The sequence below is a fragment of the Centrocercus urophasianus genome, unplaced genomic scaffold (genome assembly GCF_019232065.1).
Source record: "Centrocercus urophasianus isolate 14NV4802_14NV808 unplaced genomic scaffold, USGS_Curo_1.0 seq_1150, whole genome shotgun sequence".
NCBI classification, from domain to species: Eukaryota; Metazoa; Chordata; class Aves; order Galliformes; family Phasianidae; genus Centrocercus; species Centrocercus urophasianus.
This window is the reverse complement of record NW_024884310.1, coordinates 1-12,681: the sequence shown is the minus strand read 5'-3', so window position 1 is coordinate 12,681 and position 12,681 is coordinate 1. Positions and strand designations below refer to the sequence as shown.

Here is a 12,681-nt window from a genome sequence, read left to right as displayed (position 1 = left end):
AACAGGAAGGGTTGGAAATCTCACAGATATGAGTTGAGATGGCTTCCATAGCTGCTGTGCTGCAATGTATAGAGAATAACAACTGCACGTCCCCCCAGGCACACAGATGTAGGCATGCTGGTGAAGCTTTTCTCCTCCATGTGATTGAGGAGACAGTGGGGAGGGATGCTGTACTGAAGCTTGCTCTCGCTCACATGAAGATTCAGGTGGGGAATGAGAAGCTCAAGACAGCCTTGGCCACAGTGTCAATGAACTGTGGAGTTCAGCATCCTTAGAGCAGTGATGAGTACACGCAGCAATCTCACATCCCTGGGCTTCAGGACAGTAGAGGTTGGCCATCACAGGGAAATTCTTACTTGTGACAAAGCCCTGGAAAGGCCCTGGTTAATATCCAAGGATCACCTTCTCCCAGCTCAGAAGCAACACACCCTGATGCAGAGAAAGTTTGGCAAAAACACTGGGAGGCCTGTATGGGTTAAAAAGGAGATCCTGGCCTAATTCTAACACAAACTGGAAACCTACAGAGATGGAGCAAGAGTTGGCAGTGTTAGAGGGAAGCATGCAGCTAGCATGAAGGGATACCCAAAATCATTAATAAAATGACTAAAATGAACTCAACAGACCTTTACCTGGGACATTTCAATGGACATTTTGAAGTAATGGCCCACAGCCTACAAATAGTAATATCTCAGTGTATCAAAGGACAGGAAGGGTGGTGGTGATTCATGAGGATATTTTCTCAAGCGTAAAACCCGAGCATGACGCAGATGGTGTAGAACTACGGGTGGATACTCTGCCGGTTTTTGCTGGGATTGCATTCGTTTTCTTCCACGAAAGAGACACTCCAGCCCAGGAAGTTCCCTGTCCCCAGAAGTGCTGTGCTGTCCCAGTGCCAGCAGAGAGCAGTGGCAGCACAGCAAAGCACCGCGCCTGGCGGTGGGGATGTCCCAGCGCCTCCCGGTCTGCACGATGTCCGATTTCCTGGCTCCATGTCATACCCGGTGGTACTCCTCTGTTGTCCTGAAGCCCTCCAAGGATGGCAGCCCCAGGTCAGCAGGCCAGGAGTGATGATCTTTTTCCTCTGCTCCACACTGATGAGCCCACACCTAGAGTGCTGAGTCAGCTCTGGGCTCTCTGGTACAAGAGAGAGGTGGACATCCTGGAGAGACTCCAACCAAGTACCATGAATGTGATGGACTAGAGCCTGTCTCCTATGAGGAAAGGCTGAGGAATCTGAGACTGTTCATCCTGAGGAGATCTTCTTTGTTCTACAGAATAAGGCAGCTGATGGGAGGGCATTAAAGTGGCAGAGACAGGCTCTTCTTGCTGGTGAGGGACAAGGTGCTCTCATTGGCCCCTTTGGCTGTTCACCACACCACTCACTGCAGCCCCATTCTCTACCAGAACTATCCTGGGAAGAGGAACTAACCAGCAGAAATAGGGGAAATGAACCTGTCCATAAGGAAAGAGCCATGGTTACTTCAGCAGTTTTGCAGCAGAAACAACTTTAACTGCTTATTACCCAAAGCATACAGCAATGACACAGTTCCACACGGAAGGTGCCCTTCCCTACCCCAAACACTGAGGAGAGGACAGGGATGGGTTTCAGGAGGCTATAAGGAGCAGTGAGAAGTGCTGAAGTCTCCCCCAAAGCCACCAGAGCCTTGCGGGGCATGGTAGAGCCAGGGTGAAGGGAAGGAGTGACTGAAGGGAAATACACATGGTGGCATCATGTGGATGCCAGTGGAGTGCTGAATAAAAGAGTTCACCCTGTCCCATTCCCAGCAGAGTAACTTTCACATCAAGAGGGAGCTTTTGCTGCAGGGAGGCAGTGAGCTCCAGGCTTTCCTGCCCCTCACCCAGTCACCTCTGCCCCACTCAGCCATTTCTCATGTTAACCAGCTTTCACTTCTCCTTTCCCTTCTCTTAATTCAATCATGAGAGGAGGAACCACCCACCAGCCGCACCCCCTCCTCTTCATTTCCCCAGCCACCTCTTCACCACTGGGACGTCCAGAGTTCTTCAGCCATGGTCTGGGTGCTGAGGGTGGTCCTCCTCGCCCAGGTGCTGGCTATGGCAGTGGCAGAGGTTGAGCAGCCCCAGGAGCCACTGTCCTCTGTGGGGTTTCAGGACTGCAAGAAGGCTCTGAAGCTCCCAAGCCTGGAAGTCCTCCCCGGGGGGGGCTGGGACAACCTCAGGAATTTAGATATGGGCAGAGTCATAGATCTGAGCTACTCGCTGTGTAAGACCACTGAAGATGGGTCCTACATCATCCCAGATGACATCTTCACCATTCCTCGCAAGCAGAGCAACCTGGACATCAACTCTGAGATCATCGAGTCCTGGAAGGATTACAAAAGCGTCACCTCTGCCTCCATCAACCTGGAGCTGTCCCTCTTCTCTGCAATCAATGGCAAGTTCTCTTACGACTTCCACCAGGCCAAGACCCACCAAGTGCAGGACAAGGCGGTCACCACTCGCGTACAGGTCAGGAACCTGGTTTACACTGCCAAGATTGACCCAGGAGCAAGCCTGGACAAGGGCTTCAAGAAGCAGCTGTTGACCATTGCCAGCCACCTGGAGAACAACCAGACTCGGATGGCTGATTTTCTGTCTGAGGTGCTGGTGCTCAACTATGGCACCCACACCATCACATCTGTGGATGCTGGAGCCAGCTTGGTCCAGGAGGATCAGATCAAGGCCACCTTCCTGAAGGACAGCTGGGCCACACGGAGCTCCATCACTGCTTCAGCCGCTGTGGCCTTCCACAGCATAATCAATGTGAAAACTGAGGAATCTCAAGGCACCAGTTCTGCCTTCACCAAGCAGTACCTAGAGAACCGCACCAACTCCAGAGTAGAGAGCATCGGCGGGACCCCCTTTTACCCAGGCATCACCCTTAAGACCTGGCAGGAGGGAATTAGCAACCAGCTGGTGGCCATCGACCGCTCAGGGCTGCCTCTGTACTTCTTCATCAGCCCCAGCACCCTGCCAGAGCTGCCCAGCCCCACGGTGAAGAAGCTGGCCAAGCGGGTGGAGATGGCCATCCGCCGCTACTACACCTTCAACACCTACCCTGGCTGCACCGATGCCACCTCACCTAACTTCAACTTCCACGCCAACGCTGACGATGGCTCCTGCGTGGGGACTATGACCAATTTCACCTTTGGGGGAGTCTTCCAGGAGTGCACTGGGCTGGCCGGCCCCGACACCAATGAACTGTGCCGGGCGCTGGAGCAGAAAAACCCCCTCACCGGGGCTTTCTCCTGTCCCACCTCGTACAGCCCCGTGCTGCTGGGCATGCAGGAGCGGGAGGAAGGCCACAGCCACCTGGAGTGCCACAACAAGTGCACCCTGGGCATCTTCTGTCACCGTGTCTGCAGGGACGTCTTCTGGCTCTCTCGGGTGCAATTCAGAGCTTATTGGTGTGTCGCAAGTGGCCCAGTGTCCCCAGACTCGGGTTACCTCTTTGGGGGGCTGTTCAGCAGCCGCAGCGTCAACCCCCTCACGGGTGCCCAGTCCTGCCCCTCGCGGTACTTCTTGCTGAAGCTCTTTGATGACCTCAGGTTGTGCGTGAGCCAGGATTACGAGGGAGGCAGCCAGTACGCGGTGCCCTTCGGGGGCTTCTTCAGCTGCCAGACAGGGAACCCCTTAGGGGGTCAGCACCAGGGTACCGCCGAGGACCCTTACGCCAAGCGCTGCCCCACAGGCTTCAGCCAGCACTTAGCACTGATCAGCGACAGCTGCCAGGTGGAGTACTGCGTCCAGGCTGGCGTCTTCACGGCGGGCTCGCTGCCGCCGGCGCGCCTACCACCCTTCACCCGACCCCCTGCCAACCTGCCAGCCATCGACACCGTGCTGGTGAGCAACGGGGATGGGGAGAGCGCCTGGGTGCGGGATGGGACGGGCCGTGCGTGGCGGCTGGCACAGCCCATTGAGATCCAGCAGGCAGCAGAGATGGTGAGGGGCCGGGCGCTGACGGGGGGTGAGGTGGCTGGCGTGGCTGCAGCCGTGGTGGTGGGGCTTGTCACCATCCTAGCAATGGTCTGCTATGGTCGCTGGAGATACAGGAGAAGGGGGTACCTGGCTATGAGTGACAGGGACACGCCTGTGCAGAGGCCAGGGGACAGCACCACAGTGAACATGGGTGAGGGGCACCAGCAAGAATCAGCGGGCCTCGTGGAATAAGTATTGCTCAGCTGCTTGTGCTCCTAACCTAGGTGAAGCCCCTGGCCCACTCCTTTCCCTGAGGCACAGATGTGCAGTGCCAGCAGTCCCTGCACCTCACCCCATTCCCACGACAGGTTCACCTCTCTGCAGCTCGAGCTACCCTGCAGGGCTCCACCACCCTTCATCCTTCTCTAGGCCCCCTGGTTGAGCTCCAAGGCCACCATCTGAGGCCACCCCACCACCAGGACCCACCACATCTCCCTGCCAGCCCCAGCTCTTCCCCAACCAGCTTTGCTGCTTGAGAGTCATACCCCATTACAGGCCGTGCCCACTCTCTTCTCCTCCCCATTCCCAGAGAAGGGGATCCAGTGCTCTTCAAAAAGCTACTGAGGTTGTTGGGGTACCCAAGAGAACCTCAAAGAGCAAGGGGAAGCCAAACAAACCCCTCCTTCCTGACTCACCAGATAGACTCAATTCCATTGCAGAGATACACAGCCTGTAAAAGCATTGGCTCAGGGACCAACTCCTTGGAGAACACCCTGCTCCCCCCCAAGTCCCCCAACTACTGCACACACCCAGCACCCATTTCCACCCGCAGGAACAGGAGGGCGACCCACGCCTTCATGTATATCTATCGTGATAGATATACACACACATGCAGAGAGGCACGGATCACTTTTATTTCAGCCAGCAAATAATTGCATAGGCAACACAGCATTAAAAAATAATAATAAAAAAAAAGGAATGTTGTTAAAAAGCTGTGTCACATTAGTCATCAACCTGGCACCCTGGAGGTGGGGACCCTCTCCCTCCCCCAGATCACATGAGGGTTTTGCATAGCTCCAGCTCAGGTTTTTCTGCAGCAAGGCAGCCTCGGGTGCAGCCATGCAGAAACCACGATGCTGTTCCCCTGCTGCAGAGCTGCCCAGATGGGGATTTCCTAGGGACAGAGGGTTTTTCCCTTGAGGTAGAAGATGACAGCCCATGCTAAGGAAGGGAAGGATGGGAGGAGGGATGAGGTGCCTGGCCCTCCCTGTGGGTGCCCACTCCCTCGCCTGATCACACAGACGACGGACAGAAGACAACAGAGAGGCCAGGCCACATAGGGACAGTGAGCACTCCTCCACCATCCGCTTTATTGATGCCCTGGGGTGCAGCCAGCTGGCAGCGATGGACCCCACGGACAAGGGAGAGGAGAAACAGCGACGACGACAGAATGATGCACATCAGGACGGATCCCTCCCACACCACCGTCCCCCAGGACGGAGGGTGAACCAACCCCAAAGGAAAACTGGAAAGGGACTAAACAAAAGGGGCTACGAGGACCCAACCCCACAAGGAGCAATGAGGGGGGAACAGGGGGCAGTTTTGGCAGGGCCCCCGCCCTACTCACCAAGTTGGGGTGTCTCATAGGATGGGATCAGGAGGAGGACATAGAACAGTCTGTGGGGAGGGTGCCCCCCCAGCATCCCCCTGGAGCCACAGGGCCCACTTTTCCCACCCCATGCGGCTCCAAGAGGCCCTGCAAAGTCCCTGGGTCTGGTGGGGGCCACCAGATGCCATGCAAACCCTCTCCCCTCCCCTTCCCCCAGCCACACTTATCCCCCCAGCACATCAACCCCCCCCCACCCCAAGCCCAGCCCAAAATCACTGTGCCAATACACTGCCAGCCACCCTCTACTCCATTGAGACTTCCCCATGTACCCCTGAGCCATGGGACATGGATGGAATCTAGCAGGAAGGTGATGGCTTCCCATCTATCCCTACTTCACAGAGACCCATGGGTGACAGCTCCACTGTGAGGCACTGAGTCCTTCCAGGTCAGTGTCTCCCTCTCCCCACCCCCAGATCCAGAGCACCACCAGGCCTGGCCACAGCACCATGTTCCCCTGGCCGCCTCCCAGCCACCACCACCTATATGTACATATATACGACAAACCCCCAAAACACGAGGTATATAAAATTCAACACGGGGACGCCCCCATACAAACAGTTCAAAGAACCCACTACTGGGGAGAGCAGGGGCAGGAGACATGCTTCCCCCCCCCACACTCGGCTTCCAACCACCCTCCAAGCCCTTCCCAGTACAGGGGCAGCCCAGACAAAGGGACCCCACAGGGCACAGCTCAGACATAACCAAGAGGAGGAGGAAGGACAAGGGGGTCTGGTCAAGATGGACCAGAGCCCCCACCTCTGTGGACAGAGAAGATCAGTCAGGATGTACCAGACAGGACAGACAGACAAAGAGACGGGTGAGGGACAAGGTAGGGCCGCAGCCAGAGACCCCACAGCCTGGCTCCCACCCATTGCCCAGCACCAGGATGGGGTCCCAGGCCCAGGTGGGTATCAGGGGGCATCAAGTCAGGCTGGGACATGGGTGATTAGGAAAGGGAGGGTCTTGGCTTGCCCTCCCCAGTTCCCACAGAGCCTTGCCAGCAGCACGCAACATTTGCGTGGGACAACGCACAGCAGCGACTGGCTGCTGGGGACGGCCAGACCAGGGTCATCTTTGTGGCTCACAGCACCAGCTGGCTCTGCCAGCAGTGAGGGGACAGCCCTAAGACACCCTCCCACATCCCCACTGACCTGGAGCTGCTCCCGCTGCCCTCCCTATGACCCAGCTAGGTTTCACTGGTGGCTTCTATCCTTGGATACAGCAGTGGGAACCCTTGCCATGGCCTCCCTACCATCAATCTCAGTCCTTCTCCTGTGCCAGACTCTCTTCTGTGATGCCCTGGGCTGCGAGCTCAGCCAGGACGTTGTCCAGGTAGTTGACGTCAGGGTAACCGTGACCGGTGAGGTTGGAGCCAAACTCCGTCTTGTGGTGGATCTCATTCCATATCACTGTGTCTGACTCACCCGTGGTGCTGGAGGTCCCGATGGCAAAAATCAAGCGCCGGTCCCAGGCTACAAGCAACAACTTCAGTACCTGGGGAGGGGGAGACGGGGCAGGCAGCAAGGTGGGCACAGGAGCTGCAGGCAGCACCCACCTTTGCTCAGCACTTGACCACCCAGGCAAGCCCTCACCAAGGCTAACCAGGGATCCCAGGAGCAGAGTCCCATCCCATGCTGTTTCACACCAACCAAAATAGCAGAGCTCTCTAGCACTCCCAGGACAGGCTACAACGAAGGAAGATCTTCACCCGGACTTGTGCGCCAAAGCCAAGCCTGCTTTTCTCCATGCTCCAAATCCCTGTCCCCGTCCCTCTCCCCCTCACAAGCATGCTTTGCCAGCCTGAGCCCCTCTCACCTTCCTGCCCTTCTCACTGTCAGGCAGGTAGCAGTGCCGTGGGAAGCCACGGGCAGTGAAGCTCTTCCCTGGGTTTGGATGCTCTGGTCCCTACAACATGCAATGGGAGAGAAAAATAAAATACAATTTAGAACTCAAAAGCACACTCTGGGTGCAACACAACACCGAAACGCCATCAGAGGCAGCTGCCTCTGCTCACATGGAGAGGGCTTAATCACAGAGCAGCTGCACTCTAACAGCAGCCCTAAAATTACCACCCCCAACCTTAGGTCACAGATGCAACAGCAGCAGGGCTGCGGGTCCCCACAAGGATGGCTCACCACCAACGCACTCCCCAGGACGCACCTGCACCCCTGGGGGGATGTTGTAGATGATACGGATGGTTTTGCAGTCAGAGTGGCCAGGCAATGCGTGAGGGATGATGTGGTATTCCATCTTCCCCGGGGGCTGCGTCCCTGTCTTCACCCCATAAATGGTTTTGCAGGTTGGGCATTGCAGGCTACCATCCTGAGAGAGGGAAATAATGAAAGCAGTGCTCCCCAGCACCACCCAGCATGAACACACACACAGGCACTCAGGAAGCAGGAGGGGACTGGGAGGGCCTGCAAACCAACTGGAACCAAACACCCGAGGTCTGAACTGTTCTTCCTCATCAGCTTCACGAGCCCTACCTCTGTTTTTTTGTTTTGGTTTGGTGGAGAGAGAAACAGATGGCAGAATAACAATCTCTAAGCAACATGGAATGCTTTTTCCCAGGCATGCCAAACAAAACAGCCCTGTGCAGAGGGCTCAGAAGTCCACCTGCAGCTGGAAAAGCAGCAGTGGTGTGTGCACGGACCAAAGGTCACCTCTCCAGCCCTGGGAGGGAAGTGAGGACAGGAACCACAGCGGGGAAACAAAACAGCCATACAAGCCCAGTTTGTGATTCAGCATTTCCAGCAAAAATCTGCCCTTCACAGACTGTTTTATGGAGACACGTGGTTATGGCATGCACCAGGGCCCCCCCCACGTCACCGAGCTGGGGGTTCAGGCCCCCAGGGCTGCAGCCTCGCACCTTGTTGCCGTTGTTGTACATGGCCACCAGGCAGTGGAGGTGGAAGATGTGGCCACACTTGGCCAGTTTCCCCACCAGGTCAGGCTTGATGGCTGGCTGGGGGCCCTTGTAGCCGGACGGCGCCGAGAGCCGCTCCATGCAGATGGTGCAGTCCTGCATGGAGAATGGATGGATAGGGCCCTCTGACATGTGCCCAGGGCTCGCTGCCCCTCTTCAGAGGGGCCAGGAGGAGAGGCTGCAGATACACAGCACAGCCCAGGGGCACTGCCACCTCCCACCCTGCAGACAGCCCAAGCCGTTGCTCGCACCTCATCTGGCGGATGCCGCACCTTCTGAAGGTATTTCTTCAGCACCTCTTCTGGAGCTTTACCTGAAGGAGAGAGAGAGTCAGCAGGGCTGGTGGGCCTACAGCCAGGAGGGTGGGAAGGGCCAGAGAGGGCTCACCCTTCTTGGCCTGTTTCTTGGTGGTCTTGCGGCAGGTGTGGGAGATGCCGGGGATGGACTGGATCTCGCTCTTGCTGACAGGCGGAGGGTGCAGCACCAGCTTGGGGGGCCGTGTCAGGCAGACAGGCAGCCCGGCTGCACTCATCAGGATCCCTGTGATGCCTGAGGAGGGGGGGCAAGACAGCGTTAAGGAATGAAGACGACCCCCACAGACCTCCCTGGTGGGGCCATCCTCACCTGCCAGAGCTGGGTTCACAGGGCTGGAGCCATTGAGGTTCTTCACGGGGACAGTAGGGACTCTGCAGAGAAAGCACAGGACCGCATCAGGGCTCACGGCCCACACCAGACAGCAGTTTCCCAAGCAACCAAGCAGGCCCTGGCTGGAAGGAGAGAATTCTCCACCAAGCCCTGTGCCCCCCGCCCTGCTGCCGCCTTTTCTGTCGCTCTTTAGAAACTCCGCCTGCGTCTCCAAACCATTCACAGCCTCTTTTTGTCGCTGGGTTGCTGTTTTTTTCCCCCTCCATTCTCCCTACAGTCACTGCATAGCCGCTCCCCCCGCCCCGCGTCAGGGCTCTCTTCCATGGGAAAGTTTCCCGGTGGGTCAGGAGCGCAGAGGGAAGGGGGAGGACAGAGGGAAGGAAAGGGGCCAGGCTGTGACAGGAGGCCGACAGCAGAGCAGACAAAAGGGAGAAATGGCGCATTGAGTGGCCCCCACCCCAAGCACAAAAAATGGTCCACAGAGGGTGGGGAAGGACCCCTTCTTACAGGGCCCTGAATGTCTTTTCTGTGGCAGGGGAAGGGTGGGGGACAGAGATGGAAAGGGAAGGGTAGGGGACAGAGAAAGGACTGAAGAAAGAGCAGCCCAGCCTCCTCATTGAGATGCAGGAGGGCATTCTTCGATGCCCGCTCCCTCCCCACACAAGGACCAGGGGGGAGAGAAGGGCCGGCAGAGCCCTCTGCCCATGAGGAAGAGTTGGGGCTTCCCTCCCCCACGCTAAATGGCTCAGGGATGCGGCCCCCCTTTTCCCCACTCTCGCTCACACACACGCAGCAGGACTCACCCCGAGGCAATAAGCACGCGAGACTGGGCGATGGCCAGGCGCTGCAGGTGGCTGCGGTTCAGGGTGCCGAGGCCGGGCCGGGCTGCCTTGCTGCTGCCTGCGCCGGGGGGGCTTGCAGCAGGGCCGGCTGGGCTCAGGGCAGGTGCGCTGGCTGCCTGCCGCCGGACACCCTGTGAGCCCAGAGGCTTCAGCGATCCGCGTGCCGCGGCCGTGCCGTCAGGCACCTTGGCACCTGAGGTGGGTGCCGGGGCCTTGGGGGTGACGGGAGGAGCAGGGGGAGTTTTGCGCGGCTGCAAGGTAGCAGCTCCCAGGCCACCAGCTGACACGGCAGCTTTGACGCTCATCACCAGAAGGCACTGGGGGCAGGCGCAGGCGGGGGCCGGGGGGGCTGCTGCCGCCCCAGGGCTGGCCGGCCAGGACTGTGACTTGGGCAGGGTGCCCGACACCAGGGGGTACACCATGTCGAGGCGGCGGCGGACGCGGCGCTTGCGCTGGGTCTGCCGGTTGATCTGGCCCATAGTGGCGAAGTCGATCACGTAGCAGAAGCCGATGGTGCTGAGGTCCACCCAGGGATGCTGCTTCTCGTACGCACGCTGGATGGTGATGCCCACATCCATGTCGTAGGGAGTCCAGGAGCCGCTGTCGTTCTCCCACTCCCACACTACGCCTTTGCCCGGTGCCGAGGACGGGTCATAGTAGCTGCGCCGCACGGGGCGGATGGTGCCTGCGGAGGGGATGGAGATTTCATCAGAACCCGGCACCAGCCAGTGAACACCATGGAACTGCCCCGACCGGCCTCACTGGTGTTGGAATGACAGCTTCCTGACTCAGCCACTGTCCCCACCCTGCCACAGGAACAGCGTGCCTCAGTTTCCCCAGGCCACCCCGGCACCAACGTGACGCCCGTCAGCCCGTCACAGCACACCTCAGCCAGGTCCCGCCTGGCACCGCAGCAGAACACGATTGTCCTGCTCTGACCGGCCACGTGTCCCCTTAAAGCCCACAGGAATGTCAGTCCCCCTTAATCCCAACCCCTACCACTACCATCAGCTCCCATGCCAGAACGGGTTCCCCCTGAGCAGGCTGGAGAGCAGAGAAGTGGGTCACCGCCCCATCACGCACAGGGGCACCTGGTGGGGGAAAAGCTGCCGGCACAAAGCAGCGCCGGGGCCAGAGGGGAGCGGGGCCTCGCTGCACGCAGTGATTTATCCTAATCCGGCGCGAGGCGAGGAGGGCGGCAGCGACGGCATGCGGCATCTGGCAGCTCCGGCGCTGTGGGAAAGTGGCGTGTCCCCCCCGGCCCGGCGGCCGGCTGGCCTCCCATTCAGCAGGGGAAGAAAGGGGACAATAGCTATTCAGGGCCTGCCAGGGTCGCGACCCCCCCAAATCAGAGCTGTTTAATGACCCAAAATACCGACATCCCCGGCAACCCAGGGAGAGGCAGAACAATTCCCCTTTCAGGCCTCCTCCCCTGGGCAACAATAGCCCTCAGACACATGGCGCTGAATGCTGTCCCCCGGCACCAAAGGTCCCTTGTCCCCGAGCACCCGGGCAGGCCATGGTTCCCACCAGCCCCGGACTGCTGGGGAAGGCAGCACCACCACCAGGGGACACGGCCTGGGGACAAGGGATGCTGCCATCCCTTTCCTACGGCCAAGCAGGGACTGCCAGTGGAAGGAAGGAGCACAAACACCTGTGCCAAGCACACCCCACACAGCAGTGCCCTGCATTGCTTACACCTGCACTCAGCCCTCGGGGATTTCCCAACACCTGCCCGTGCTCCCCACCTGGTGTCCCCCTGCAGCCCCACCTGTACCCTGCTATACTCCAGGGCACGACTTGTCCCCACAGCACCCCATAGGGCAAGGGGAGCACAGGGAGAGCCTCATACGCAGAGGAAAGGTCTGCAGGGAACAGAAGAGTCCGCAGGCCCCGGCCACTAGGGCAAAAGGCTGCTTGTTGCAACAGGGCTCGGGCAGCAGCACGGCCAGCTAGGGGCAGGGAGCACGCAGGGAGCAAGGAGCAGAGCTGTGCAATTCCAGGTCAGGCAGTGTGAGGCAAACCCAAGGCTCAGCGTGATGCAACGCGGGGCTCGGCGAGGCGGGCAGGAGCAGGCGGCACGGCAGCGCAACCGCGGGGCGGGCAGCGGGACGTGGAACAGAGCAGGGCGGCACAACGCAACGCGGGACCGGGAAAGGCAGCGCAGCGCAACCCGGCTCCGGCAGTGCGATGCAGCACGGGCCCGGCAGCGCAGCACCGCGCAGCACCGTGCGATGCGATTCCAGGTCAGGCGGCACCGCGCGACGCAAGGTGGGAATATGGGCGGCCCCGGGTCGGCCGGGCTCACTCACCGGTGTCCTGGCGGAACTGGTGCATGGACTGCAGGTCGATGATGTAGGGCGCCAGGCGGCTGTCAGCCTGGCCCAGCACCACGCTGCCGCCCGCCCTCGGCCCGGCGCGGGCCACGGCCTCGATGTGATGGCTGACGGCCGGGCTGTAGGGCCGCCACCGCCCGTGTTCGTTCAGCCATTCCCACACCACCACGGCGGAGGCGAGCAGCATCGCTCCTCCGGCCCGGCCCGCCGCCGCCGCCGCCTCCTCCCGCTGCCCGCGGCCGCTGCAGCCCGCCCCGTCGGCTCTCGCATGCTCCGCGGAGCCCTGCCCTGCCCGCCCCGGGGCCGCCAGGGGCCGCTCAGCGCCGC

At 59.5% G+C, this 12,681-nt stretch overlaps 2 protein-coding genes across 2 annotated transcripts; one reads left to right on the top strand and one right to left on the bottom strand.

Annotated features, from left to right (window-relative positions):
• Window positions 1-1,959: 1,959 nt before the first annotated feature.
• On the top strand, window positions 1,960-4,927 carry MPEG1 (macrophage expressed 1). Its single transcript, XM_042809327.1, has one exon. The coding sequence runs from the start codon at window positions 2,029-2,031 to the stop codon at window positions 4,186-4,188; it is 2,160 nt and encodes a 719-aa protein (XP_042665261.1). The 5' UTR covers window positions 1,960-2,028; the 3' UTR covers window positions 4,189-4,927.
• An 863-nt stretch (window positions 4,928-5,790) lies between these two features.
• On the bottom strand, window positions 5,791-12,580 carry DTX4 (deltex E3 ubiquitin ligase 4). Its single transcript, XM_042809328.1, has 9 exons — window positions 12,331-12,580; window positions 9,980-10,703; window positions 9,156-9,217; window positions 8,919-9,080; window positions 8,783-8,844; window positions 8,475-8,627; window positions 7,766-7,927; window positions 7,421-7,510; window positions 5,791-7,099 (listed from the first exon to the last, which is right to left on the bottom strand). The coding sequence occupies exons 1-9, from the start codon at window positions 12,539-12,541 to the stop codon at window positions 6,866-6,868; spliced, it is 1,860 nt and encodes a 619-aa protein (XP_042665262.1). The 5' UTR covers window positions 12,542-12,580; the 3' UTR covers window positions 5,791-6,865.
• Between the last annotated feature and the right edge of the window lie 101 nt (window positions 12,581-12,681).

What these genes read in the sequence shown, in the direction of transcription:
- MPEG1 (XM_042809327.1), top strand. Translation starts at nt 2,029, where the DNA reads ATGGTCTGGGTGCTGAGGGTGGTCCTCCTCGCCCAGGTGCTGGCTATG.
- DTX4 (XM_042809328.1), bottom strand. Translation starts at nt 12,541, where the DNA reads ATGCTGCTCGCCTCCGCCGTGGTGGTGTGGGAATGGCTGAACGAACAC. An exon ending in TGTACAACAACGGCAACAAG is followed by an intron (nt 7,928 to 8,474) that starts GTGCGAGGCTGC and finishes TCCCTCTCTCAG; the next exon opens with GATGGTAGCCTGCAATGCCC. An exon ending in ACATCCCCCCAGGGGTGCAG is followed by an intron (nt 7,511 to 7,765) that starts GTGCGTCCTGGG and finishes TGCATGTTGTAG; the next exon opens with GGACCAGAGCATCCAAACCC.